Source organism: Mauremys reevesii, linkage group 24 (genome assembly GCF_016161935.1).
Source record: "Mauremys reevesii isolate NIE-2019 linkage group 24, ASM1616193v1, whole genome shotgun sequence".
Taxonomy (NCBI): domain Eukaryota; kingdom Metazoa; phylum Chordata; order Testudines; family Geoemydidae; genus Mauremys; species Mauremys reevesii.
The window spans coordinates 14,205,842-14,233,688 of record NC_052646.1 but is presented as its reverse complement, the minus strand read 5'-3'; the positions used below and the strand labels follow the sequence as shown (position 1 = coordinate 14,233,688).

General features: G+C 48.9%; 1 protein-coding gene across 1 annotated transcript; it reads right to left on the bottom strand.

Annotated features, from left to right (window-relative positions):
- Positions 1–104: 104 nt before the first annotated feature.
- Positions 105–14,580, bottom strand: LOC120390533 (IgGFc-binding protein-like). Its single transcript, XM_039513262.1, has 6 exons — positions 14,445–14,580; positions 13,421–13,474; positions 3,282–4,505; positions 1,372–1,970; positions 245–511; positions 105–116 (listed from the first exon to the last, which is right to left on the bottom strand). The coding sequence occupies exons 1-6, from the start codon at positions 14,578–14,580 to the stop codon at positions 105–107; spliced, it is 2,292 nt and encodes a 763-aa protein (XP_039369196.1).
- Positions 14,581–27,847: the final 13,267 nt, after the last annotated feature.

The window sequence follows — 27,847 nt, the reverse complement described above, 5'->3', positions numbered from 1 at the left end:
CTGTCACATAGGCACTGATCGCGCTGCAGAGAGCATCACGGTGACCCTTATACTGGCAGGTATCAAAGACGCAATCGTCGAAGAAGGGAGCTGGGTCGATGACCTCATGGCACTCTCTGAACGGCCCGTCCCCTCTGGTGATGACCCCGCAGTATCCATCTCCCTTGTAGGGTTGTCTCTGAGCCTCTCTGCAGACTGGGCAGTCCTTGGTGCAACTGGGCAAGCATCCAGGGACCTCCCCCACCTTCCAGCTCTCTGCGAACTGGACGGCGTTCGCCGCCCGGCTCCCGTCCCTCATGGTCAGGTCGTCACTGGCAGTTTGGTTGTTGTTGCCACAGAGGCCGCAGAGGACGTTGGCATAGGTGTTGGGCACGGTGACCCGGACCAGGCCACTCCCGTCGAAGGTCACCGTCAGGGCGAAGGCGGTCTTGATGGCGATGTGGGATCCACTGACATAGGCCTGTAGCTTCTCCTCATGGTAGAACGGCAGGTCCATGAAGACTCCATCCACCTGGAACAGATGTGGCAGGACCGGGGGTTAATTTTGAATGAACACTGCAAGCAGAGATTGGGGATCCAGAACCCCTGGGTTCTATCCCTGGCTCTGGGAGAGGAGTGGTGTCTAGTGGATTTAAGCAGAGTGGGCTGGGAGTCAGGACGCCTATATGCTATTTGTGGCTCTGCAACGGGAGTGAGGGCTAGTGGTTAGAGCAGGGGGGCTGGGAGCCAGGACTCCCGGATTGTATTCCTGGCTCTGCAAGGGGCGTGGGGTCTAGTCCTGAGAGCAGCGTAGAAGGATAGGTCCACAAAGATGCTATTTGTATAGAAAAGACGTGTCAGGGATGGTGAAGGTCTGAATTCCCAGTTACACTAAGTCCCTTTCACACCTCTTGGGCGGGATAAGTACAATTTATTTCAGCTTTGGCTGGCAGAGCAGTGCAAAGGGCCTTAGCACAACAGAAATCAGGGTCAAGCACCTTAGCAGAGGAAGCTTTTAGGGCTGTTGATTCCCCTGGAGTCAATGGGGCCAGATATCACAGTGGCATGAAGCGGCCACAGCTCCACTGGAGTCAATTGGGCCCAATCCCCAGCTAAATGAGTAAGTTGTTTGAGTGCAGAGGAATTACAATGGCATAACGTATCAGAGGGGTAGCATAATATAATGGCATAACTGCACTTACAGGGAGGAGAAAATCATTCATTATATATTCACAAAGGGGCACTCGGTTACTTCCCATACGCCCACCAGCTCAGTGTACAATGGACACAAGACGTGGTTCTACAGTGGGGACTGAAATCAGGGGCAATGTATCAACAGGAAGAGTTCCTGCTCACAGCTCCCCGAGTAGTCCTGTGGCTCTCCGTCCCTACCTTGATCTTGCGGGGATATTGCTGGCTCATAGTGATGTTTCTGCCGTACACCTCCAAGGTCACCGCTTTGGTGTAGGACATGGCTTTTCTGCCGTGGTTGTTGTTCTCCACCTTGATATTGAACGGGGTGAGCGTGGGGTCCTCGGAGCAGACCCCAGCCAGCTGGTAGATGCAGGTGCCCATGAAATCGTACTTTTTCCCATCAAAGGTGGTGTAGTGAGGGTCCCCGGAGGCCGTGCACGTGGAGTAGCTGATTGTGTGGCAGTCACGGACTCCGTTGATCACGACGCATCTCTCATTGGCCTTACAGGTGGTCTCCTGGCAAACCACCATGCCCAGGCTGGGGTCACATCTGCACCGAGAGCGGCAGTTCTCATCGTCCCAGAACTCTTCGTTGGGTTTGTAGTAGCGGCCATTGTAGTCACAACCACAGCTCCCCACGGGGACACACTGGCCGGCACTCAGGACATAACCGTTGTCACACTGGCAGGTCTCCACGCAGGGCTCCCGGCAGGAGGAGGGGGCAGTTCGGTCAGAGCAGCTGGCTGGGCAGGCGTTTCCACAGGCCTCGTAGTGGCTGTTCTCAGGGCAGGGCAGGACTAGAAGGGGGTCAGAGAGGGGGAGATTTAACAACACAGGAAATGAACTAAAAACACCTGCTTAGTTGCAGCAAGAGCCAGAGACAAATTCTAATGTGCAATCAGCATCCTCTATATCACAGGTCCGATGTACAAGCAGCCACACTAAGGCCACCTCTGGAGCTCAGCACGGGGAACAACCCCATTGGGCAAGGGTGTTTGCTAGCTGGGAGAGCAGGGAAATGCTCTCTGCTTATAGAAAACCCAAGAAGATCTGCAAAGTGCACCCAGAGCAGATTAGCCCTCACTTGTCAAGGCCTCACCTGGAAGCCCCACCCACGCCAGATGGCCTAGGACTCAGCACCTGTGCCACTGAAGTCAAGCGGTTAAGTAGATCCTGTATTTCCAGGTAGTATTTTGGATGGATCTCACCTTTCCATCTCTTTCTGATTCATCCCTCTCTTCCATCCAATCCACCCACCAAATCCATCCCTCTCTTCTGTTCCTCAGTTACATCCCTCTTACACAATATCGACGACCCCATATTTGAAGTTATTCATTTTCACAACCTCCTTACATTTACTGGTAAGAGCAAAAAATATATTGATGAATACAATGATACAGCTACATAACTGGAATGTGGAAGTGTTTCCAAAGGTTGGCCGAGCATACTTGACCTTGAAGCGTTAGGATGCACAGGGAGAGAAGAAAGTGAGATTGTCTTTACTTTTGATTGTAATAAAATGCTCAATGCCTCCCAAGACCCCTTAATTGTCTTTTGTGACTTCTGCTGAGGGGCAGGGGTGTGTCATGACTCTTTGGTTGAGGAACACTTCTCTAAAGCATTCAATCCATCCATTAAAAAAATCCATTTATCTAATCAAGCCATATAATCCAATAAATCAGTAAATCCATGAGAGACTATCTGCCTATCTTAGGTAAGTATATAGCACACATTGCTATACTCTCTGAGCAGCTCACGAGCAGCTTACCCTCCCTCCTCCTTGTGAGAGAGAGTGGTGCTGTTATCCTCATTGTACACATGGAAACAGAAGAAATGACCTGTCAAAAGTCACACAGGAAGCAGCTGGAAGAACAGGGATTGGAACTGTGGTCTTCTAAGCGTAGGCTACAGTTACAGAGTCTAATATCAGAAGGCACCATTGTGATCATCTACAGGCCAGAGAACATCCCCAAAATAAACCCGACAGCAAATTTGTTGTCATTTCCCATCCTATGCAGTTCCTAGGGGGAGGAGTGTTGCCTGGATATTAAACACACACAAAAATTACTTACTGCCTGGGAATTATAGAAACACAAAAATTGACTTACTGTGTGCACAAAGGCCAGATGAGCCATATCCACCGTAATCATTCCCTCCAAAGCTCAGCAGACCAAAGGGAGAGCTCGGGTGCTCTATGGAATGGGCACTAATCCCTATGCCGAAGCTGTACTCTCCCCAAGAATACTCCGTGCCGGGGATCTGCCTCCACTGGACATTTCCTATGGCTCTCTGATCAGAGGTGATCCTGCTGGACTCTGAGCTCTTGACTACGATCAGCACATGGCTCTCAAAATCCTTCACACCATCAATGTGGTAGGAGTGGCAGTAGTTCGTGATGGGTGGGATGTTGATGAGGAACGGGTCATATGTGGATATCCCATTTTTAGCACCAGTGAAGAAGAGAAGAACCTGGATGCCAGCACTAGCGGAGATGTAAAGTGGGTGAGAGACTTGGACTTCAAATTGAACAACCTGCCCAGCCAATATGTTGCGGGATGCTTGTGTGGGCCCTGACTGATAGTCAATGCGAGTGTTTTGGGAGGCGACGATGTACGCAATGTCATACTTGTTCTGGAAGGACAGAGGAGGGACGATGTATGTGCTGCCCCAGCTGGAGACAGGCAGGAGCTGCTCGAAAGCATGATCACAAGCGGTGTTTTGGGCAGCACAGCTGTGCCCAGTCAAGACGGCCACATGTTCCCGAGACTCGATTTTGGTGCCAGATAAATCCGCAGAGCTTTGCAGTTGCAAGGCTTGGTAGGGAGCAAGAGTAACAGTGAGTTTGCTCCCAGCAGCATAGTTCTCCTGTTTGAACATTACAGCCCCTTTCAAGTAAATATCAACTGTAGTGGGAGCCTGCCCTGCTACGACAGCAAACTCTTTGTACTGGTCTGTATGTTTGTCAGGGGGAGTTACAATGTAATATACAGTACCCAACTTCTCAGTGGGGTACACTACAGTGGTATCGATGGAATTGGGCTTTGAGTTAACAGACAGGACAGAGATGTCTTTGTCAGCCTGAATCAGGATGGTGCTATCAAATGTTTGGCTCCCAAACATCTCTACCGAGGCTGGGATCTGCACGGTCACCGTCTGTCCTTCTCCAACAGGCGTCACTCTCTGGAACGTACCCTTGTTCACCGTCACAGTAACCGTAGTGGAGGCATGGTAACCAGTGATGAACAGCTTGCAATCTGCTCCGACACTTTGGACATAGTTTTGCATGAAGACCGTAATAAATTCTTTCCCACGGAAACTTGCTCTGCAAAGACCTGAAAGTAACAGATTGTGGGTTAAGAAAGAGGATCAGAAACCCCACACCAAATCACAGCTGGGAAAAGAACCCAAGTGTCCCAACTTCCAGATTCACTGCACTAAACAAGAGATACTAGTGACCCTCCCACAGTGGGAATAGAACGCTGGAGTCCTGACTCTTAGGCCCTCTTAGTTCAACCCTAAATCCCACTTTCCTTACAAATATAAAAATCGAAACCAGGAGTCCTGATTCCCAAATGTTTCTGCTTTAACCATTAGACTATCACTCTCCTCCTGGAAAAGGAAGAACATGCAAAAGAAGACCTATCATGAAGAAGACCAAATACAAGGACCTAATAAAAGTAGAAGAAAAATAAGAAGAAGGTTAAATGTGAAAAACATGAAGAAAGCAAATCAACCATTGCAGAGATGCCTGAATTTGAAAAACAAGAACCACTGAATATGAACACAAAGAAGAAGACCACAAAGAAGTGCCAACAAACACAAGGAAGACCAAATGTGAGGAAGACCAGAAAACCAAGAAGATGAGAACCAAACATGAAGAAACTCAAAATTGAGCATTAATGAGAGAACAGATGGAAGCTAGAATAAGACAGTGAGTGTAACGCTGAAAGAGGTTGGTGGGTGGGGGTCGAACGGGGGACCTCTGGAAGTTAGTGCATGAGCCTCTATATCAGGGGTTCCCAACATGGTGCCTGTGGGCGCCATGGTGCCTGCAGGGGCATCTAAATGTGCCCATCCTGGCGGCGGTCGAGCATCTGCCGAACTGCCGCCGAATTTCAGCGGCATTTCGGTGGCGACGCCTCTCAATGACGCTGCTTGCCGCCGACAAGCGATGTCGTCGAGAGGCGTCGCCGCCGAAATGCTGCTGAAATTCGGTGACATTTCGGCTGATGCTCGACCGCCGCTATGGTCCTTCGTCTGGCACCTGCCAGACGAAAAGGTTGGGGACCACTGCTCTACAGCATGAGCTAAAAGCCAACTGGCTGTTAGCTAAGGCTGTAGAGCACTCATTGTATATCTCTCTCTAAGGGGTCTCGGTGCCACTAGATGGGACAGAACACCACACCCAGGAGGTGTGTGGGTTACATGAGCACAAAGAAATCCCAAAGTGAAGAAAACTGAGCATGAAGACAGAACAAGAATGAGCATGAAGAAATCTCAATTTGAAGAAGAATGCTGAACACAAAGACAGAAGAAGAATGAGCATGAAGAAATCCAGACTTAAATAATATTGAAGAAAAGAACACACCAGAAGACGATTGAACATGAAGAAGATGGAACAGTATGAAGAAGAAACGTGAAGAAATCCAAACTTGAAGAAAAAGATTGAGAATAAAGAAGATGGAAGAAGAATGAGCATGAAAAAATCCAAACGTGAAGAAGATTGAGAAAGAAGAACAAAAAGTATTAAGAATTTCAATCAAAGAAGAAAACCAAATAAAAAAGCAATGAATTACCATAGATAAGAAGAGGAAGAAGAAGACCAAACATAGACATGACTGAGCACAAGAAGGCTAAAAAGGAAGATGAAAAAAAATCAAAACAGAAAAAAAAATAGAAAAACCAACAGGCCACATTTTTGTTTATTGTTTCTATTTACATTTTTAAATAAACAAATAATTTCAAGGTGGGGAAACCCATCAGTTTTGCAAAAGTTATTTTAAAAGGCCATTTTTAATAAGAATGCTTTTAATTTAAAAAACCTTAAGCCAGCTTGACTATTTAACCATCTGAAGACACCTGTGCAGCTTTGCCTGGTGCTTAGGGGCAGTGTAGTATTGTGGCTAAAACGGGGCACTGGGATTCATAAGACATGGTTTCTGTTCACAGGTCTGACCTTGGCTTGCTGGGTGATTGTAGGCAAAGCACTTCCCCTTTCTGTGCCTTAATTTCCACAACTGTAAAATGGGAATCATGATAATGACCTGCCTTGTAAAGCACTTTGATGAGGAGGACTGGATAGGAACTGATTTTCCCATTGAGAATTTTCAATATTTCTACATTTTTTCCCATTCCAAATGGGAATGAAATGTGGAATGCTGAAAATTTTTGCAAACCAAAACTCTGAATGTTTTCTCAGTTTGAATCAACTGAAACATTTTGAATTGATCATTTCAAAACATTTCGTTCCAATTTTGATTGTTTTTTTCCACATAGTTTTAGAATAAGTAAATGTACAGGTCAAAACAAAGTCACTTTGAAATGAAAGAAACAGATTTTTTTTGTTGTGAAATTGTCAAAACAGGATGTGGGGTGGCAGGTCTGGGGTCAGAGGAGGAGTACAGCATTAGTTAATTCGCATTTTGAGGGGTCAGGGAGAATCTGTGAGCTCAGCACAGTCTGGCGGCACTTTATACAGATGTGAGCGCTTTGCTTTCTATTGCGTCCTTTAGCAAGAGGCTCTGCAGCAGGGTCAAAACCCCGTATGTCATTGTACATCTGTGAGAGCAGGCAGTGTGAGGCGAAAGTACGCACCGAGGGCCAAGTCGCTGCTCTGCAGATCTCCTGGACCGGCACCTGGGCCAGAAATGTCGCTGATGAAGCCTGGGCCTTAGTGGAGTGAGCGGTGAGAGCTGGGGTCGGTACACCGGCCAGCTCATAGCAAAGGCAGATGCAGGTCGTGATCCATGAAGAGATTCATTGAGAGGAGGCCTTTCAACCGGTCTGCCACCGCAACGAAAAGCTGGGTCGATTTCCTGAGTGGCTTTGTGCACTCGATGTAGAAGGCAAGGGCCCTGCAAACACCGAGGGAGTGCAGCCACTGTTCCCAGGGACCGGCATGCAGTTTAGGGTAAAAAACTGGAAGAAAAATGTCCCAGCTGGTGTGGAAGGCCAACACCACCTTGGGAAGACAGGCCGGGTGAGGTCAAAGCTGCATCTTATACTTATGGAAGACCGTGTAAGGCGGTTCCGAGGTAAGGGCCCTCAGCTCGGAGACACGCCTCGCCAACATGATAGCGACAAGGAAAGCTGTCTTCCAAGAGAGATATATGAGGGAGCATGTGGCCAGTGGCTCGAACGGGGGCCCCCATGAGTCTTGAAAGGACCAGGTTAAGGTCCCATGTGGGTACTGGCTGCCGGACCTGAGGGTAGAGACGGTCTAAGCCACTGAGGAAATGACCAACCATCGGATTGGCGAAGACAGAGCGGCCAGACATGCCTGGGTGAAAGGCCAAGATGGCCTGACAGAAGGGAGAGGAGCCCATAGAAATCCTGTCTTGGCTGAGGAGGATACGAGCACTGCTGTGGCTGCTGAGGCTTGAAGGTTTTTCACTGGGTAGCCAGGGTGTGCATCACCTTCTCAAGTCTATGCGGCCTTGAGTCAGTCTATTCTTAAAACAGGCCCTCTCCGTCGAAGGGGAGGTCCTGCAGTCTGCTGACGCTCTGGGGTCAGCCCGGAGGCTTGCAGCCAAGAGATACGCCTCATCGCAATCCCTGAGGACAAAGTATGCGCGGCTGAGTCCGCAGCATCCAGCAAGGCCTGCAAAGAGGTCCGTGTAACTGTTTTGCCCTCATCACCTAAAGTCCCAAACTCCTCTCTGAACTCAGGAGGCATCAGCTCCTTAAATCTCAGCATGGAGCTCTAGGAGTTAAACTTGTAACGACTCAGGAACACCTGCTGATTAGCGATCCTGAGTTGAAGCCCCCCCCCAGAATAGACTTTGCATCCAAACAAATCAAGGCGCTTGGCGACCTTTGACTTGGGTGCTGGGGCCTGCTGGCCGTGCTGCTCCTTTTCGTTCACGGCCGCAACCACGAGCAAACAGGGCTGTGGGTGGGTGAACAGGTAATCATACCCCTTTGAGGGGACAAAGTATTTCCATTCCACCCCTGTGGCCATCAGGGGAATGGACGCAGAGGTCTGTCAGATTGTTGTGGTGTTAGTCTGGATGGTCCTAATGAGAGGCAGGGCCACCCTTGATGGGGTTTCTGCAGTCAAAATGTCCACCACAGAGTCCTCCGACTCCACCACCTCCTCCACCTGCAGATTCATATTTTGTGCCACCCTGCACAGGAGGTCCTGGTGGGCACAGAGGTCTATCGGAGGAGGACCCGAGACCGCAGTACCTGCTACCGCCTCATCAGGTGAGGAGGAAGAGGAGGCCACGAGGAGAAGAAGGTCATCTAGAGTCTCTTGCATTGCTGGGGCCTGCTATTCTGTGTCACCGATCTCGGGGGCCGGCCCAGGAACCGGAGTCTGAGGAGATCCTGAAGTGGGGAGAGTAGCTGCCACTGCCTCCATGTTCCCTGGAGCAGGCCGACTGGCAGTAGCCTCTGGCACTCATGGCTCAGACGGGGCCGATTGGGAAGCCCCAGACGGAGCACCTTGAGCCTGGTGGTACATCCATGGCATCCAGAACGGCCACTGAGTGGGTCCCTGCCCATGCGCCTGCCAAGACTGCGCCTCTGTCTCCAGGTGGCTATGGTCCGAATGGCGACGGTCCAAAAATCATAACCCCATGTCCGATCCCGAAGAGCAAGAGGTTGAGCATAAGGGCCATGGTGGTGCTAAGCAGATCTGCGCCGGTTCACGTCGACAAGGAGACAAGGAACGGTGCTGCGAAGCTGGGGAGTGGCACTGGGACTTGGACCAGTACTGGGACCTGGAATGGTGTCTGGACCTGGAACGGGGCCGAGATACTGAACGGTGTTGAGAACGGCATTGAGTCCGGGATCTGCTCCACGATGATGACCGGTGGGTAGAGCGGCGCCACGATCAGGGTTGGCGATGGGAGCCGGAGTGGAGCCACAAGTACAACCAGTACCACCAAGGAGAGCAGTGCTGGGGGATCGGTGCAGTAGCTCAACTGACGGGGCCGACGGGTGAATCAGGGCCGGCTTGCTCGGAGACGGTGCTGTACGCAGAGGCACCGGGGCCTTGGCATGTAGCTGAGGGGATGCCAATGCCGTCATGGCAAAAAGGTTCCTCACAGCTGCAAAGGCGTCCGGGGTAGATGGCAGATGGACTTCTACCATGCTGCATGTCAGAGAGTCCAGTGGTACCAGATTCAATGGCTCCCCTCTCAGGGCCGGAGTCAACGGTGCCGGGGCCATAGCCTTTGCTTCTGGGTGCTTCCCTCCGGGACACGCCCCCACGGGCGGCTCCAAGGAAGCTGGTCTCTGCAAAGGTGAGCCGCCCATTTCTGGCTTCCAGTGCTGCGTCTGACCAGGAGAGCAGGAGCGGTGCCGGGCTGATGTCACCGGTTGTGGTGCCGGGGAGCATCGGTGCCGTGGTTCTCGGTCAGAGTCCAACCATGGTGCAGCCTCTGCTGCTGCCGCCAGGGCGGTGCGCACCAAGGTGCTCGGTGCTGGGTCTTGCTGCGCCACAGGAGGGCTCAGAGCTGCCTCCCTGAGGAGCTGCTTTAATCGAAAGTCCTGCTTCTTTTTAGTCCGAGTACGAAACCTTTTGCAGATCCTACATATCTCAGCTTGACGAGCCTCTCCCAGACACTTCAGGCAAGAGTCATGGGGGTTGCCCATTGGCATGGGCTTAGAGCAGGAATTGCAGGGCTTGAATCCCGGAGCTTTGGGCATGAGCCCGAGAAGAAGAATCGGGGTGGAGAGGAAAGCCCCCTCCCAACCCAACTATCACTAAGTAAAAACCAAACTAAGAACTATAACTAACTAACAACTATTATCTCTAATGCTAGGGAGAGTGGCGAGCAAGCGAAGCAAGACTCTGCAGTTCCAACGACCATCATGGGCGGTAAGAAGGAACTGAGGAGGCGCTAGGTCAGCTGGTGTATATATCAAGCGCCATGAAGGCGCGCCACTCCAGGGGGCTCCACAGCTGACCCGCTGAGTGTTGCTAGGATAAAACTTTCTGACGGACATGCACATGGTGCACGCAAACCCGGATTGGAATCGATATGAGCAAGCACTCGAAGAAGAAGTAAGGATACCAAATCTGTCATGGCCATGCTGGGGCTATAAGAATGACTCTGGGTCGATCCACCTGTATCTTGTGAAATATTTTGAACAATGGGGAAATTGTCAAAAAGCATTGTGTAAGGGTGCATTCCATGTGATGACAAAGGTCTCCCCTCAAGACCGGTGGCCTAATCCCGCTCTTGAGCAGAACTGTGGACATTTGGCATTGTCGGGTGTGGCAAAGAGATCTATGTTCGGGAACCCCCTGCAGTGGAATATATATTGTAGGGCTGTTATGTCTAATTCTCACTCATGGTCTTGTGAGAATCTCATGCTCAATGTGTCTGCTGTGGTCTTCTGATGTCCAGGTAGGTACGTGCCCAAGATGTTGATGTCATGTCGGATACACTAGTCCCACAATTTCAGTGCTTCTGAGCACAGGGACTGTGACCTGGCTCCTCATTGTCTGTTGATGTAGAACATGACAGCGATGTCCGTAATTATTCTTATGGTTGTTTGATCAGTGATAGGAAGGGTCAGCACACATTGCAGACTGCATGCAGCTCGAGGACATTGATGTGCAACATGGACTCTGAGCGGTCACCAAACTGATGGTCCACTGAAGATGGTTGGAGCATCTGGACCAGACGTAGGCATCTCAGGGCCTTGACCAAAACTTCAAAACTGTGGTTTGGAGGTGGATGTATGAGGCACAGCAGGTTGTGTTGGTGTCTGTCTGTGCTTGGGAGGGGACCTCTGTCACCGATGTTGCGGGTCATACTGCCACTGAGGTGTGAAGTGTGGAGGTTAGGACCTAGGGTAGGCTGGTATCTACCCTGTGTTCTCTTCAGCGCCAGTGAGTGAGTGGAGTGTCGCTCTAGAATTGTTTAAGGTATGCAGGGATTCAGCTGTGCGCTTGACAAAGAGTGTAGGCCCCTCAAAGGGGAGATTCTCAACAGTGGTCTGCACTCTCTGGGGAACCCGGAGAGGTGAAGCCATGATGCTCATCTCATAACCACCGATGTTGCAATGGAGTGGACAGCTGTGTCTGTGGAGTCCAAAGAGGCTTGCAGTGCTGTACGGACTAGGAGTTCTCCCTCCGTGATCAGTGCCTGGAACTGTTCCCTTTTGTCCTCTGGGGGGTGTTGACAAAAGTCTTGGCATTTCCAATAGTTTATATGATTGTATTTTGGCAGGACTGCCTCATAATTAGCAATGTGGAACTGGAGTATAGCTGGCGAGTAGGCTTTCCAACCTAAGAGGTCGAGGCTTTTCCAGTCCCTGTCATAAGGGGATATTACAGAGTGGTGTTGCCACCTCTTCTCTTGTACCACATTGACCACCAGGGAGTCTGGAGTAGGATCGGAGAAAAGAAACGCCATGTCTTTAGTGGGGACATAGTATTTCTTGTTCGCTTGCTTGCAGGTGGATGATATTGAGGCTATGGTCTGCCAGATTACCTTGACGGGTCAAACAAGGTCTCATTGACTGACAGTGCTATTTTGGCAGATGTAGAGGCTTGCCGGATATCAGGCAACTTGTGTTGTTGCTCTCTGACTTCCTCCAGAGGGATCTGGAGAGACTCCATCATCCTATCGAACGGTTCTTGAAAATGTCTGCAGATGTTGGAGGTGGTGGCATGATGGCCTCATCAGAGGAAGATGAGGAGAAGTGGGTTGGTGCTGTCACCTCTTCCTCAGTTTCTTCCTCCTGTTCCACTAGCATTTCTTGTTCCATATCAGGCAGTCTAGAGACTGATGAGGATGGAGATCATCTTTGTGTCTGCCTCTGCTCCATGGTTAGTTTGGGAAAATGTGACACTCTGTACCCCAAAGCAATACCCTGGTACCCCCATATTTACCCTAGTGATATGATTATGATATCTTTTGTACAAAGTATGCCTTGTGAGGCATCATTCTAAAAGTCAACATTAATATCTTGTTGGATTGTACATGCTCTCATTGTATGTGAAGTTATGAAGTTTTGCTGTGTGAAATATGTTGTGAAGTTGGAAACACCCACAACCAGCCTTTCAGGTACAATGGAGAAGCCAGACAGCACTGATGGCCCATTAAGGGGAGTCCACACTACCAAGGACTATCACAGGAGCTATATACAATGAAGACTTCTCAGAGGGAGCACATAGACAATGGACACTGCTTGACTCATGTCATAGCAAAAGATCTATAAAAGAGGGGAAGTGACATCATCATTTGTCCTCACTCCCATCACAACTCAACCCCTGGAAACACGTCTGGAGAACAAAGACTGAACTGGGGAGGTGGTCCCAGCCTGGAAAGGAGAATCCCAGCTTGTGTATGAAGGAACTACACCATCAGAATGAGACCCTGCTTGATTTAAATCTTGTCTAGTTTATAGAACGCAGATTGCGATTCTACTTTTATTTCTGCTCAGGACTCAGTCCCAGACTAAAGGTGGTTGAGAAGGAACTGAGGGCGATTGGACCATACAACGCTATATAGACACTGCCACCTCAGAGCCCTGGCTCCAGTTGTGGCCGGATGCTTCAGAGGAAAAAGATTAAAAAACCCTCCCAGAATACATAGGAGCAGGAGGTGGGGATGTGGAGGGATTCCCTTCCTGACCACTGATGGCGGCCGGCTGAACCCTGAACATGAGCCTTAGGAACATACGACAGAAACTGGAAGTTAGGCCCAGGCTGCTAGGTCCTACAACCCATTGTACAATCCCACGTAGACATTTCTCCTGCTCTCTCTGAAAACTAATTAACTCGCTGCTTTGCTTCAATTTTTTCTGAACCAATTACACTGAAATTGACGCAGAATGTTCCACAAAGCCACAATTTTTGACAGAAAACGTTCAATGGGGAAATTACTGAGTAGCTCTCATCTTAGATCCATATTTAGACACTTAGGGTGTAATGTTCAACAGCGTCTAAGTGATTAAAGAGCGCCAGTCCCCCGAGCTTAACCAGCGTAAGTATCCCACCCCTAGGTGCATAACTTCAGACACCCAGGGTTGAAAACTTTGCCCTGGTATTTTGATCCTTACTCACCGCACAGGAGCACCAGCCAGGCACAGAGCAGCAGCGTCCCCTTCATTGCCATTGCTGGAAAACAAGGAAGCGAAATGTGTCAGATTAATGCAGAAAGAAGGCAGGGCTATCAGTGTCTGAGGACACTAACGGGGATCAGATGCCAAATTTATCCCCTCCCTCAATTGGGAAATGGGGACAAAATGGCCTGCCTGAGAGGTAGGTAAATATGATTCTCTCCATGGGGAAAGTGAGGCACAGAGAGTTGAAGTGACATGAACAAAGTTGCAGACTCAGTGACACAGCTGGGGATAGAACCTGAGAGTCCCGACGCCCTGCCCCCTCCTGCTCTCACCACTAGACCCCACTCCCCTCCCAGAGCTGGGGACAGAACCCAGGAGTCCCGACTCCCAGCCCTTCCTGCTCTAAACCCCAAACCCTTCCTGAATAAATACAAGAGAAGAATTTGAAACAAAGCAGCATTAGATGTATTGCGTCCAAAATCACATAAAGCAGAGGACCACATATGGCAGGTATCTGTCCATCTATCTGTCTGAGAGAAACATGCTGGGTGAGGTAATATCCTTTACTTGACCAACTTCTGTGGGTGAGTCAAGCTTTCAAGCTACACAGACCTGAAGAAGAGCTCTGCATAGCTCCAAAGCTTGTCCCTTCCACCGACAGAAGTTGGTCCAATAAAAGATATTTCCGCACCCACCTTGTCTCTGTAATATCCTGGGACCAACATGCCTACAACCACCCTGTAAACAATATGTATCTTTCTATCCCCAAGTACACCCCTCTATCTATCCCTAGAGGCAAGAAGGGGGGGCTGGGAATCAGGACTCCTGCTCTCGATTTCAGACTTTGCTGCTATGTTGCTATTCATATGTGCACAAATCACATCACCTGCTCAGAGCCAAAAACTCCCCTCCAGGGGGTTTATGAGGCTGGATTCCCTGCACTTGAACTGCCCAGATCAGACTCAGGTGAATGAGCTTCCTGCACCTGTGCCTCAGGCTGTTCTAACACGGCCCCCTCTTACCCAGGTTGTCTTGTTCCTTTTCACAGCAGAAAAAGTAGACATTGCTCCCAGTCTCCGGACCATCCCCACTGCCCTCCCTGATGTCCACCACCATCTTGAACCAGGAGAGGGCACCGTCATTGCAGAGCAAAGCCATCTCATAGGCCCTGCTGCAGAGGGCTTCCCCAGAGGTGCTGTCAAAGGATGAGCTGGGCTCCTGGGGCCAGCATGCACTGGCCTTCCCACTTCACGCAGCCGCTCACTCTGTCTTGGAGCGTGCAGGCCTGTCTGGAAGAGCAAACAAGCCCGCCTGCAGCAAGGCAGGTGCATTTTTTCAGAGCAGTCGCTGGAGATCACGCTTTCCCCAGCCAACTCCATGAACACAATAACAGTCACCTGATGGGATGGGCAGAAACTCACCATCTGTTATCACTATTGTTACAAGCATTTGTATTTCAGTGCTCCACGAGGCCACCACCTAGACCTGGGCCTCATTACACTTGGTGCTGCACAGACTGAGAGACAGTCCGTGCCCTGAAGAGCTTAGAATCTGAGAGTGGCAGAGGAAACCGAGGCACAAACTGGGGAAGCGATTTTCCCAGTGTCACACAACAGATTGGTGACACAGGCTGTGTCGCCACCACGTTGGCATAGCTGCACCTTCACTAGACATTTTGTGGGTGTACGTCTGGGGGAAAAGCCCACACCCCTGACTGATATTGCTATGTCAGTGTTAGTTTTAAGTGAAGACTTGTCCACAGCTGGGAAAGGAGCCCACAGGTGCAGGTTGCTTCCTACAATCATCTGGGTCTGTCTCAGTGAATCAATTCCCTGAAAATGCAGGGACCTTGGCCATTGGCTACACCCCAGCTTCTCTTGCTCTCTGCCAGTGGCACAGAGCAGCTTAGTCTCCAGAGGGCTGTAATAATTGAGTCTACTCCTGGCTATTGAGCTCAGTACAATGTAACCGGGTCAGGTTTAACAGCCTGTGACGTGCAGGAGGTGAGACAAGATGATCTCCTGGTCCCTTCTGGCCTTAAACTCTATGACTCTATGAACCCAGAAGTTGAGGGCTATTCACTAGGCCACACTGCCTCCCAAAGAGAGGACCATTGCCCCCATTTTGCAGATGGGGAAAAGGAGGCACCGAGTGATTTATTCTGGGACAGAGCTGGGAATAGACGTGTACCCATGATGCTTTAGTGATGCTCTTTCCTTTGATGAAAGATGGGTCTGCCCAAGCTATCCCTCTGCACCCCCACCTCCCATATGATGAAGCTGCAGTGTAGGGTATATGGCTTCATGTCCCCATTATAGCTCCAGCCTGGGGTTACAGCCCCACGTTGCTCAAACAAGATGGATTAGTCTCATCACAGTGTGTGGAAATGCGGATGATTAACTATGCCACTAAAGCCGGATGGGTGACCATAAGGGCAGCATTGAGCTCTAGGTTTTATGTGTCACCACCTTGCACACGCATCTCCACACAGTCACTCTCCAGCTTCTGCTGGGAAACCAGAAGAGCCCCACAGCTACAAGGGCATCGGCGAAGACAGCCAGACAGATAACCCAGCACCCACATTGATATAGCATCTGTTGCACATGCATCCGCAGCTAGCTGGGGATACGCAAGCCTCTCCATCAAACATGAAGCCAATGTTGCACTGGCAGCCTTCAAAGCATTTCCTGGTGCACTGGGCAGGGGCAGACAAGCTGGTGCAAGTGAAATGGCAGGATCTGGTGCACAGCTTGTCATGGCTGTTGACAGGGCAGGCAAGGGCTGGAGAGATAGAGAGGAAGGTAATAATTGGAGATATACCAGTCTCCTAGAACTGGAAGGGACTTTGAAAGGTCATTGAGTCCAGCCCCCTGCCTTCACTAGCAGGAACAATTTTTGCCCCAGATCCCTAAGTGGTCTGGGTTTAGCAGGCCAATGCTCAAACCACTGAGCTATCCCTCCCCCACAAACTGGTGAAGGGGACCTCAAGAGACAGAGAAAGAGGAATTTAATATTCACATTTTCATTTGCCCCCCTCCCCGCACACACAATTTTTTCCATGGATGTTTTCGGGGATTTGGCTTTTCCAAAACTCACATTTTTAAATGTATCAACAAAAATGGATTTTTTTTGCAAAACTTCCCAATGAATGGGAAATCCATTTTGCATCGAAATAAAAAAAGGTTTTTAAAATAAGTGGTTGACTAGCCCTACAAAAGGGATGATTCCACCGGAGACATCGTCTCTGTATCTGATTGGCCCATTGCTATCGTCACTTTTCTTACTAGGGGATTGTCTACAGGGAGAAATTGACCAGAATAGCTATTGTCAAATAAGCTATTCTGCAATAGCGATTCTGGAACAGCTCCCAGCATGGACGGTCTATCCCAGAAGGAAGAGTGCCTGTGTTACTAGATTCCACAATAATTAGTGCACTCCCAAAGCAGAGTAATTATTCTGGAATAAAATCACTGCTGCTCTTTAAGTCTATTTTCCCAGTGAAAATTATGCTTAGCAGAATTTTATTTGTATTTTTAGTTGCAACAGATAAATAACCATATTTATTTTAAGCTTTTTTTTTTTTTTAAAGATTATTATCCATTTAAATTTTCACAGTTGTGGAAAATTATGGGGGCTGGGTCACAGAATAATTATATTAAGGTGGGACTTTACTAAGTTCTCAAGCAGCACTTTTCTTACTTTGCCTTGCTGTACATTTTGATTATCATTCATGGAATTGTGTTCGTTGAGGCAGAGATCTATGTACGTATATTTATAAGTGAGACCTTTTTGAACTTTGAAAAAAAAATGCTAATAATATGATGGTTATACCCCAATCATATCTATATATTATTTTTTAAAAAGGTATAAACTTGACTTTTGTTGCAACAAAATAAAAATAATAATAAGTACTCACATGCTACAACATACAACACAGGCCAACATACAAGACATACAGGACAAACTTGCAATTAAAAACAAATGTCTCCAGAATTCTATTAATAACTATACAAAATAAGGCAAACAAAAATAGAAATTAAAAAAGGGTTAAACATATAAATAAGAGAGCGATGACCTTTTTATTTAAAACTTTTCATAAAAATTGATACTATTTGCCTAATGTATTGTATTAATTTAGTAACTTAACGCATATTTATTACTGTATATCAAACTTTATTTAAAACTCTGCTATCTGGAAATAAGGAAAGCACGTGTTTAAAATGTTAATCAGCTGTTAGGATTAGAAGCGGAGTCTGCATTTCTGTTGCTTGGCAACCATATTTCCAAGAAAGTTAGCGTTACCTTCCTGAAGGGTCAAAATAATCTACTGGATTTATTTAAAGTAAAAGTTTTTACTTTTTTTTCCTCTTTGCTTGTTGGTTTTGTCTATTTTCAATTGCTTTATCTTTTGGAGGTTTCTGTAAAAATTATAACTTTTAAAACAAAGAGAGCAGAAGTGGCTGTGAAGAGCAACCTAGGTAATAATTGGAGATATACCAATCTCCTAGAACTGGAAGGGACCTTGAAAGGTCATCAAGTCCAGCCCCCTGCCTTCACTAGCAGGACCAATTTTTGCCCCAGTGACCCCCTCAAGGATTGAACTCACCACTCTGGGTTTAGGCAGGCCAATGCTCAAACCCCTGAGCTATTCCTAGGAAAGTAGCAAGCTGTGAGCCAAGAGACATTCACTCTATCAAGGTATTTGAAAGTACAGCAGCAGCAGCGAGTTTAGCAAACTGAGAAAGCATATACAGGAAAAAATGTAACCGGTATGTAAAATATTTGAGAGAGGCTATATTTTTAGATATGAGAGCAGAGTGTGGTTCTGTGGGTCAAAGCAGTTGGGAATCATGCCCCTGGTTTTTATCCTGGCTTTGACAGGAGAGTGGGAGCAGTTTCCTGCTCTTGTAAAACCTGAATTTGTTCCCCCAGTGTTTGTTGCTTTTGTGTGCATGCCACATGGATTGCAGGAGTGCCATTTTTTGCCGCAGTTAACTGTTTTGGGGCAGCTCCATGTGTGAATGTATTAATTATAGGTGTTAACCTGCCTAATCTTGGGTTTTCACTTTGAAATTCTTTATTTACTTCCCTGCCATTGAGTCGCAGCTCCTGTCTCCTAATGCGCTCCGTGAACCATTCCATTTTTAACGTCATCCGATTTACCAATTCAGTGACAGTATCGCTTGCGACTTTCCCCTCCTGTGCACTTGCTTGTCCTGTTCTGACAGGCACCAATCTAGGTTTAGGCTTTACCAGAACCTGGCTTTTATCATACAGTGGTGGTTGCAATGCAGTGGACACTGTTTCATCCAGGGCTGCCCAGAGGATTCAGGGGGCCTGGGGTCTTCGGCGGCAGGGGGCCCCTGCTTTGGTGGTAATTCAGCGGCGGGGGGTCCTTCCGCTCTGGGACCTGCTGCCGAAGCGCCCCGAAGACTTGTGGCGGGGGGCCCCACCGCCGAATTGCCACCAAAGACCCAGAGTGGAAGAAGCTTTGGGGGCCCGGGCCCCGTAAGAGTTTTCTGGGTCCCCCAGAGTGAGTGAAGGACCCTGCTCCAGGGGCCCCAAAAAACTTTCGTGGTAGCCCCTGCGGGGCCTGGGGCAAATTGCCCCACTTGCCCCCCCCGAGCGGCCCTGGTTTCATCTTTTAATTTTGCTAGGGCCACCTTTTTCCATTTCCGTCCCTGTACTCCAGGAACTGTAACAGCACTCGAAGTCTGTTGAGCAACAGGGGATGGTATCTTTTTTTGCAGGTTTTCCACAGCTGTCTCCAATTTTTTATTTTCCTGCTTTATCTGGTTGAGCAGATCGTGAGTCTGGACTGCCTGTTGCCCTGTTAACAAGAGCTTGGGCTTTCTGGTGCTCAACTGACTGGGTTGATCCCTCCAAGGCTTTAGTTCTCTCTTCTACTGCCCTGGTTGTCTCCATTACTTGCCTGGCCAGTATGGTGGTGTGTTGTTTAAGCCATCTTACTGCTGTGGACATTAATTGCAACAGTCCAGCTTTTTCACTTTTGTTGTTATTTTTTAGAGCTTCTAATAATGTAATAATTGGAGATATACCAATCTCCTAGAACTGGAAGGGACCTTGAAAGGTCATTGAGTCCTGCCCTCTGCCTTCACTAGCAGGGCCAATTTTTGGCCCAGATCCCTAAGTGGCCTCCTCAAGGATTGAACTCACAACCCTGGGTTTAGCAGGCCAACGCTCGTACCACTGAGCTATCCCTCCCTCCTACTGTTTCTGCTGTTGCTTTACATATGCCAGTCCATGTTTCCCCACTTTCTTTTTAAAATTTATACGGCCCCCCCCACTTTACTGGCAATCCAGCGGGTCCATGAGTTATCAAACTTTGTGGGGATTTGAAGGGAGGGGATAATGGGGCTCCCTAGCTCATGGTTTTCTGTCACGTTAGATCGCGATTCCTACAGCGGACAGCTCGCTTACTCACCGGATCAGCAGTCGGGGTCACCACTGTTGTCAGACGTCACCAGTGTGGTGCTCTGCTCTATCCAATGTTGATAACCGTCGGCTGCATGTGTGTGTGTTCTCCCCGTGGGCTGTCCCAGCTCTGCGCAGATCGCTGGCACAGCAGACCTCAAGTGACCTGCCCAGTGACCACAGACTCCGATAACGTATGAAGGCACAGTCTCTAGGTCCCCAGATCAGATGTCTACAGTTCTACTAGTACATATGTGCTCCCTGACAATGGACCGGCTCAGTCAGTGGTGGGTGCACAGAAATCTGGGTAGGTGAGCGTTTGTGGGTGAGCACACATGTGGCTGCTCCTCTGTGGTGTCTCTCAAGCCTTCTAGCGCCTCATAGTCAAGGCGCTTAATTTGGGCTCTGGAGAGCTGTGTTCTAATCCCAGTGGTCCCACCAACTCCCTGTGTGACCATAGTCATGTCATTTAGCCTCTTGTGCCTCAGTTTCCACATATGAGAAGTAATAGTCTTCCCTGTGTAGATTAGGAGCTTTTCTCTGTGCAGCACCTGGGCCCTAACCTTGGTCAGGGTCTGTGCAGCGCCTGGCACAAGAGGGGACCTGATCTCAGTCGGGGTCACAATGGGGGACCCTGATCTTGGTTGGGCTCTGGGCAATGGCTGGTACAATTTTGCCCTGATCTCTCACAGATCCTACTGAAATACAATGCACTCACCGGCTGGGTCCGATCCGTTCAGCGTCTCTGACTTGCCCCGAATGAAACTCTCCAGCCAGCTGTTTCTCTTTATTTCAACTGGGACTGGGCTGGGAAACAGGAGTGCCCTCCTCCCCTGATCTGTCCCTCCCACCCCGTGTGGTTCTGGACAGCAGCCCGGCTATTGCTGCTAGTGGTGTGTGAGTGTGTGTCCCCTAATGAGAGATTCCAGTGGAGGAGCAGGGAAGCCCAGTGACACTGTGAGGGTGCGACTGAATCAGAGCTAAGGATAAATCTGCAGCCACGAGGCCAGGGAGATGGACCCCTGAGGAGACTCCCCTTCCACCCGCCTCTTCTGGCTGAGGCTCTGGCCCTGCTCATTGCTCTCAGGCCCCCTGAGGCCACGTCCAGGGTGGGGAGGCAGGGCCAGATTTCCAATTAAGTCCTGGGTGTGACGCTGCACTCTAAACAGCAGTTCTGCAGAAAAGGACCTGGGGATTAAACTGAATATGAGTCAGCAGTGTGCCCTTGTTGCCAAGAAGACCAGTGGAGTATTGGGCTGTGTTAGTAGGAGCATTGCCAGCAGATCGAGAGAAGTGATTATTCCCCTGTATTTGTCACTGGTGAGGCCACACCTGGAGTACTGTGTCCAGTTTTGGTTCCCCCACTACAGAAGGGACATGGACAATTTGGAGAGAGTCCAGCAGAGGACAACAAAAATGATCAGGGGGCTGGGACACATGACTTACGAGGAGAGGGTGAGGGAACTGGGATTATTTAGTTTGCAGAAGAGAAGAGTGGGGAATTGATAGCTGCCTTCAACTACCTGAAAGCGGGGTTCCAAAGAGGATGGAGCTCGGCTGTTCTCAGTGGTGGCAGATGACAGAACAAGGAGCAATGGTCTCAAGTTGCAGTGGGGGAGGTCTAGGTTGGATATTAGGAAACACTATTTCACTAGATGGGTGGTGAAGCACTGGAATGGGTTACCTAGGGAGGTGGTGGAATCTCCTTCCTTAGAGGTTTTTAAGGCCTGGCTTGACAAAGCCCTGGCTGGGATGATTTAGTTGGGAATTGGTCCTGCTTTGAGCAGGGGGTTGGACTAGATACCTCCTGAGGTCCCTTCCAACCCTGATATTCTATGACAAATTTTTCACATACTCAGGGATAGAACCCAGGAGTCCTCACCCCTGGCTTTAACCTCTAGATTCCACTCCCTTCTCTGAGCCAGGGGATTGGACTAGATACCTCCTGAGGTCTCTTCCAACCCTCATATTCTATGATATGTTTATGGAAATATGCTTATGAGTGTAAATATGACATAACTGTAATACACTTTGTGCTAGAGATGCCATGTAACATATTTCTGCAAAGGTTATGATCTACTAAATATATTCATCCTATTTGTAAGCATGTATATTTTTATATCTGAAGTTATGAGCATTGGCTCTATTCCTGTATTTGAAATGTTTGCTGTAGGAAACACATAAGGGAGATTTGGCCAACATATTGTGAAGGGAGGATTCAGGTACTGGGAGAACTTAACTAACAATGGACTTTGAGAGCCACAAATTCACAGCTGAGCTTTCCTGGGAATGTTCAAACTAACATGTAAACAACGGCGTCGCCCTGCAAAAAGCTGAATGATTCATGGACATGTGAGTTGCCCAGGTGGCTACAAACTCCATCTTGTTGCTGTGATTTTGCACAGAAGAACAAAGGGGTTTCTGCCCACAAGAGAGAGAATATAAAAGGCCCCAGAAGCCTCTCCATTTTGTCTTCAGCTGGCTTAAGAGATGCCTGAAAGAAACTGGAACAAAAGACGGTAACTACAGGGGTATGAGTGATTGTTGCACCCAGGCCATAAACAACAATGTTGGTCTGAAAAGGATGGTTCCTGAAATAACATCTAGGGTGAGAAGTTAGTATTTGTAACTAGATCCTTAGTGTATTAAGTTAGCCTTGCGTGTTTTGTTTTATTTTGCTTGGTAACTTACTTTGTTCTGTCTGTTATTACTGGAAACCACTTAAATCCTACTTTTTATACTTAATAAAATCACTTTTGCTTATTAATTAATCCAGAGTAAGTAATTAATACCTGGGGGAGCAAACAGCTGTGCATATCTCTCTATCAGGGTTATAAAGGGTGGACAATTTATGAGTTTACCCCATATAAGCTTTATACAGCTCCATGTGTTCATGTATTAACCTATAGGTGTTAACCTGCTTAATCTTGGGTTCTCACTTTTAAATTCTTTATTTACTTCCCTGCCATTGAGTCGCAGCTCCTGTCTCCTAATGTGCTCCGTGAACCATTCCATTTTTCACTTCATCTGATTAACCAATTCAGTGATAGTATTGTTTGCGACTTTCCCCTCCAGACTTCCAGTGAACCACCCAGTGACCACAGACTCTGATAATGTACGAAGGCCCCCGGCCAGGTTTATTGCCAAATGAAACACAGTCTCTAGGTCCCCAGATCAGATGTCTACAATTCTACTAGTACATATGTGCTCCCTGACAATGGACCGGCTCAGTCAGTGGCAGGATTTACCCCCGCTCCTTAGGCCAGACAAAGACACCTCTTCAGAGGTACATTCTCATATACAGGTACAAACAAGTTACACGTCACTCCCGACGTATTGAGGTACAACCCCTCTATGCAGTAAGGTGCCGCCTCTCAACTGGTACATGTTGGTTCGAACAAACAACTCTATCCATCATATTCTCCTTTTGACCCTGTCTTTGGGATGCGTCAGCATGTTCCTTGTTATCTGTGTGGAATGTACTAGTATCAGAGTGTTCTTGGTACCATCCTGGTACATGTTTATATCTCTAGTGTCCAGTAACTTTTAGGTATGTATGTTTTTGCAACACTAGCCCTCTCCTTGCCAGACTATGAGCAGGGCCTGCCTCATGCTCATAGTTTAACTTTGCTTTATGTTAACAAAGTCTTGACCATTACTTTAGTTCAGGCCTTAGGCTTCATACCAGGCCTCTGATACAAGGGTTTATGTTTCAGGGCCTCATTTTACTACATTTGAGTGTGTGAGTTGAAATCAATGTTTACCAACATTTACTGATTGAAAATCTAATCCTTCCAAACCTAATTATAACACTCTCATAGCATGGGTTTGGAGAGTTAGGGGAAAGGTGCTAGCTTTTGCCAGCAGAAGTCATCTTAGCTCCAAAGGCAATCAGAGCCTTGATAAAGCCAGTGGTTCAGCTGAACAACCTCTGTCAGGCTCAACAAAAGGAGTAATCAAACTCCTTTGTGTCGTAAAAACAGCTGCAGAAAATGGTGCTAGTCAAGAGATAATCCCTGTGGACTAATTGGGTTTTCCTGGTTGCAAATGCAAGGGCTAAGAGATCAGCTGCAGACTGTGTGGGTTGGAGGTAGAAACCCTACAGAAGGAGTCTGAGCATGACTGAAAGGAAGCAGAGAGACAGGACTCCTTGGGCACAAAGCCTGCTGGAGACGCAGACATGGGGATTTCTGAGCAAGGGAACTACCTGCTGCTGTCCTTCGTTTCTCCAGTGTTCAGGGTGTGCAATTTATTGTAAAGAAACAAGAACAAATCTGACCCGTATGGTCTATTTCTCATCCTAATGGAAACAACCCAGCTAGGCCGTAAATATTGGGAAACCACCCGGCTACGTCTACACTACCCGCCGTATCGGCGGGTAGCGATCGATTTTTCAGGGATCTATATATCGCGTCTCATCTAGACGCGATATATCGATCCCCGAACGCGCTTCTATCGATTCCGGAACTCCACCGCGGCGTCGACATGGAGAGCCCGGGACATCGATCCCGCGCCGTGAGGACGGGTAAGTTATCGATATAAGATACTTCGACTTCAGCTACGTTATTCACGTAGCTGAAGTTGCGTATCTTATATCGATTTTTCCCCTTAGTGTAGACCAGCCCTTAGACTGAAAGGAGCAACGTGATCTTGCAGGTAGGGGTCAGTGCCTGCATCACAGTGCCCCATAGTGCCCCGCTGTGGCACTGGGATCAGCACTGACACCGACTCCGAGGGCAGACTGTGACACAAAGTAAGAAATTGCAACTACTGAGCAGGTGGGAGATGGGTCTGTAAACTTACGGCCAAAGGAGGCTGCCAGGCTCCAATCTTCATTCCATCTGTCTGGCACGTGGCCGCATAGGCCTGGAGGCTCTGGCAGAGGGTCTGTGCCCCCTCATTGTCAGCACATATGTCTTGGAGACCATGGCGGAAGTACCCAGTCGGGCAGATCCATGACAATTTTGAAGGGCCCCGAGGTGGTTGTGATCAGCCCACAGGAACTCTCAGTCTCGTACGGTGCCATCGGAGCTGTATCACAGATGAGGCACCTCTGGCTGCACCACATCAAGAGACACTTTCCAGGAGGCCCTGCATTTATCTTCATTCTGGGTGCTCTTCCCATCAAGGAGCAGGAAGGCATCATCCTTTTTTACCAGTGAAGTTACCACCCAGGTCGCACGTGGCCTTTAAGGAGCTGGAGCTGGGGATGGAGACTAGGACAAAATAAGAGACAGTGTAAAGGACTTTGTGCAGTCTGGTTTTGGCCTCCATGATGTTGTGCCCCTCCTGGTTGATTAAAAGTTTCCTGTTATCTGTAGCCAGTGGGAGAGAGTAGAGCGTCCCGTCCACCTGTGCCAATGAGAGGGAAATTCACCCGTCACTGGTGGGGACTCAGCAACTGTGTCCTGGTTATACACACTGTGACAAAGTTCCTCCTCTACCTTGGTGGGTCCTGCGCTTATTGGAAGATTTGCTCGCCTCGTAGATTCACCCTGTGGGTCGGGAAACAGCCCAGAGACCTTCCCCTCTGGTGGGACCCACAGTCCAGGTCAATTCCTCCTGTGTTTGATCAGGAGTTGGGAGGTTTGGGGGGAACCCAGGCCTGCCCTCTACTCCGGGTTCCAGCCCAGGGCCCTGTGGATTGCAGCTGTCTAGAGTGCCTCCTGGTACAGTTGCGTGACAGCTACAACTCCCTGGGCTACTTCCCCATGGCCTCTTCCCAACACCTTGTTTGTCCTCACCACCGGACCTTCCTCCTGATGTCTGATAACGCTTGTACTTCTCAGTCCTCCAGCAGTGTGCCTACTCACTCTCAGCTCCTTGCACGCCTCTTGCTCCCAGTTCCTTGCACACCACACACTTCCTCTGCTCTGGGTCCCTGGCTTCCTCTGACCTCACTGGAGTGAACCCTTTTATAACATCAGAGGGGCCTTAATTAGAGTCAGGTGCTTAACAGCCTCACCTGACTCTTAGCAGGTTAATTGGAGTCAGGTGTTCTCATTAGCCTGGAGCAGCCCCTGCTCTGCTCACTCAGGGAACAGAAAACTGCTTATTCAGTGGCCAGTATATCTGCCTTCTGCTGCTCTGCTGTTCCCAACTGGCTTGGGTCTATCACAACACACACAGCACTGGTGCCATATGAGACTTTAATGAGACTAATCTTAAACTTATTACGACCTTGCTCTTCTTCTGTCTCTCCAAGGTGACCGTGTAATTATGGACAGAGACCACAACCATCCTCATCAGAGCCATGCGGCCACCACCAGAGCTCTTGCTCTCCAGCACCATGGAGAATTCCTCCAGCTGGGGGTCGCTGCTGCAGACCTTGGCTAAGGTGTAAGTGGAGGAGCCCTGGAAGTCAAGGAAGATGTAGTGTGGTCCACCAGATGCTAGGCACATTCCGTATTCCACAGGGTGGCCTCCCAGGACTCTGCTCTCCATCCTGCACTGCTCATTGGCTCCACAGGCCTCCCATCTCTCAATGACACCGTTGTCTTTGCACCAGCACCACACCCAGCAGAAGTCACTGGCAAACTACGGCAAGCATGGACCCCGCTCAGCTCACCATCACCACTGCTGTTGTGAGCATTGTAAACACCTCGCGCATTATCCTGGAGTATATGCAGAACCAAACTAAGAGACGCCAGCACGAGGACATGGACACAGACGTTCCTGAAAGCACGGGCTGTGGCAATTGAGACATCATGGTGGCAGTGGGGCTGGTTGATATAGTGGAACACCGACTCTGGGCCAGGCAAACAAACACAGACTGGTGGGACCGCATTGTGTTGCAGGTACGGGATGATTCACAGTGGCTGCGAAACTTTTGCATGCGTAAGGCCACTTTCCTGGAACTCTGTGAGTTGCTTTCCCCGACCCTGAAGCATAGGAATACCAAGATAAGAGATGCCCTGACAGTTGAGAAGCGAGTGGCGATAGCCCTGTAGAAGCTGGCAATGCCTGACTGCTTCCGGTCAGTCGGGAATCAATTTGGAGTGGGCAAATCTACTGTGGGGGTTGCTGTCATGCAAGTAGCCAATGCAATCACTGAGCTGCTGCTATCAAGGGTAGTGACTCTGGGAAATGTGCAGGTCATACTGGATGGCTTTGTTGCAATGGGATTCCCTAACTGTGGTGGGACGATAGACAGAATGCATATCCCCATCTTGGCACTGAACCACCTTGCCAACCAGTACGTGAACTGCCAGGGGTACTTCTCAATGATGCTGCAAGCACTGGTGAATCACAAGGGACGTTTCACCGACATCAACATGGGATGGCCAGGAAAGGTGCATGACACTTACATATTTAGGAACTCTGGGCTGTTCGAGCAGCTGCAAGAAGGGACTTACTTCCCAGACCAGAAAATTACCATTGGGGATGTTGAAATGCCTATAGTTGTCCTTGGGGACTCAGCCTACCCCTTGCTCCCATGGCTCATGAAGCCTTACACAGGCAGTCTGGACAGTAGTAAGGAGCAGTTCAACTATAGGCTGAGCAAGTGCAGAATGGTGGTAGAATGTGCCTTTGGATGTTTAAAAGCTCGCTGGTGCTCTTTGCTGAGTAGGTCAGACCTCAGCGCAACCAACATTCTCATTGTTATTGCTGCTTGCTCTGTGCTCCATAATATCTGTGAGAGTAAAGGGAAGACGTTTATGGTGGGATGGGACGTTGAGGCAAATCGCCTGGCATCTGATTTTGAGCAGCCAGACACCAGGGTGATTAGAAGAGCACAGCAAGGTGTGCTGCACATCAGAGTGGCTTTGAAAACCAGTTTCATGACTGGCCAGGCTTCAGTGTGACAGTTGTGCATGTTTCTCCCCCCGCCCAGAGAAGGAGGTGAGGAATGTAGTCATGTTTTGATGATCCCTAGGTGTGCCTCAGTTTCTCTGTGTGCTTTGTGCTGCTAGACACTGAGGACATGGCTACACTGTGAGCACAGGTGTGGCTATCGCAGAGGCAGGCACCCCAGCAGCTAGCTTCTGTT

What these genes read in the sequence shown, in the direction of transcription:
- LOC120390533 (XM_039513262.1), bottom strand. Translation starts at nt 14,580, where the DNA reads ATGGCTTTGCTCTGCAATGACGGTGCCCTCTCCTGGTTCAAGATGGTG. An exon ending in CTGGCTGGTGCTCCTGTGCG is followed by an intron (nt 4,506 to 13,420) that starts GTGAGTAAGGAT and finishes TGTTACTTTCAG; the next exon opens with GTCTTTGCAGAGCAAGTTTC. An exon ending in ATCTGGCCTTTGTGCACACA is followed by an intron (nt 1,971 to 3,281) that starts GTAAGTCAATTT and finishes ACCCCCTTCTAG; the next exon opens with TCCTGCCCTGCCCTGAGAAC.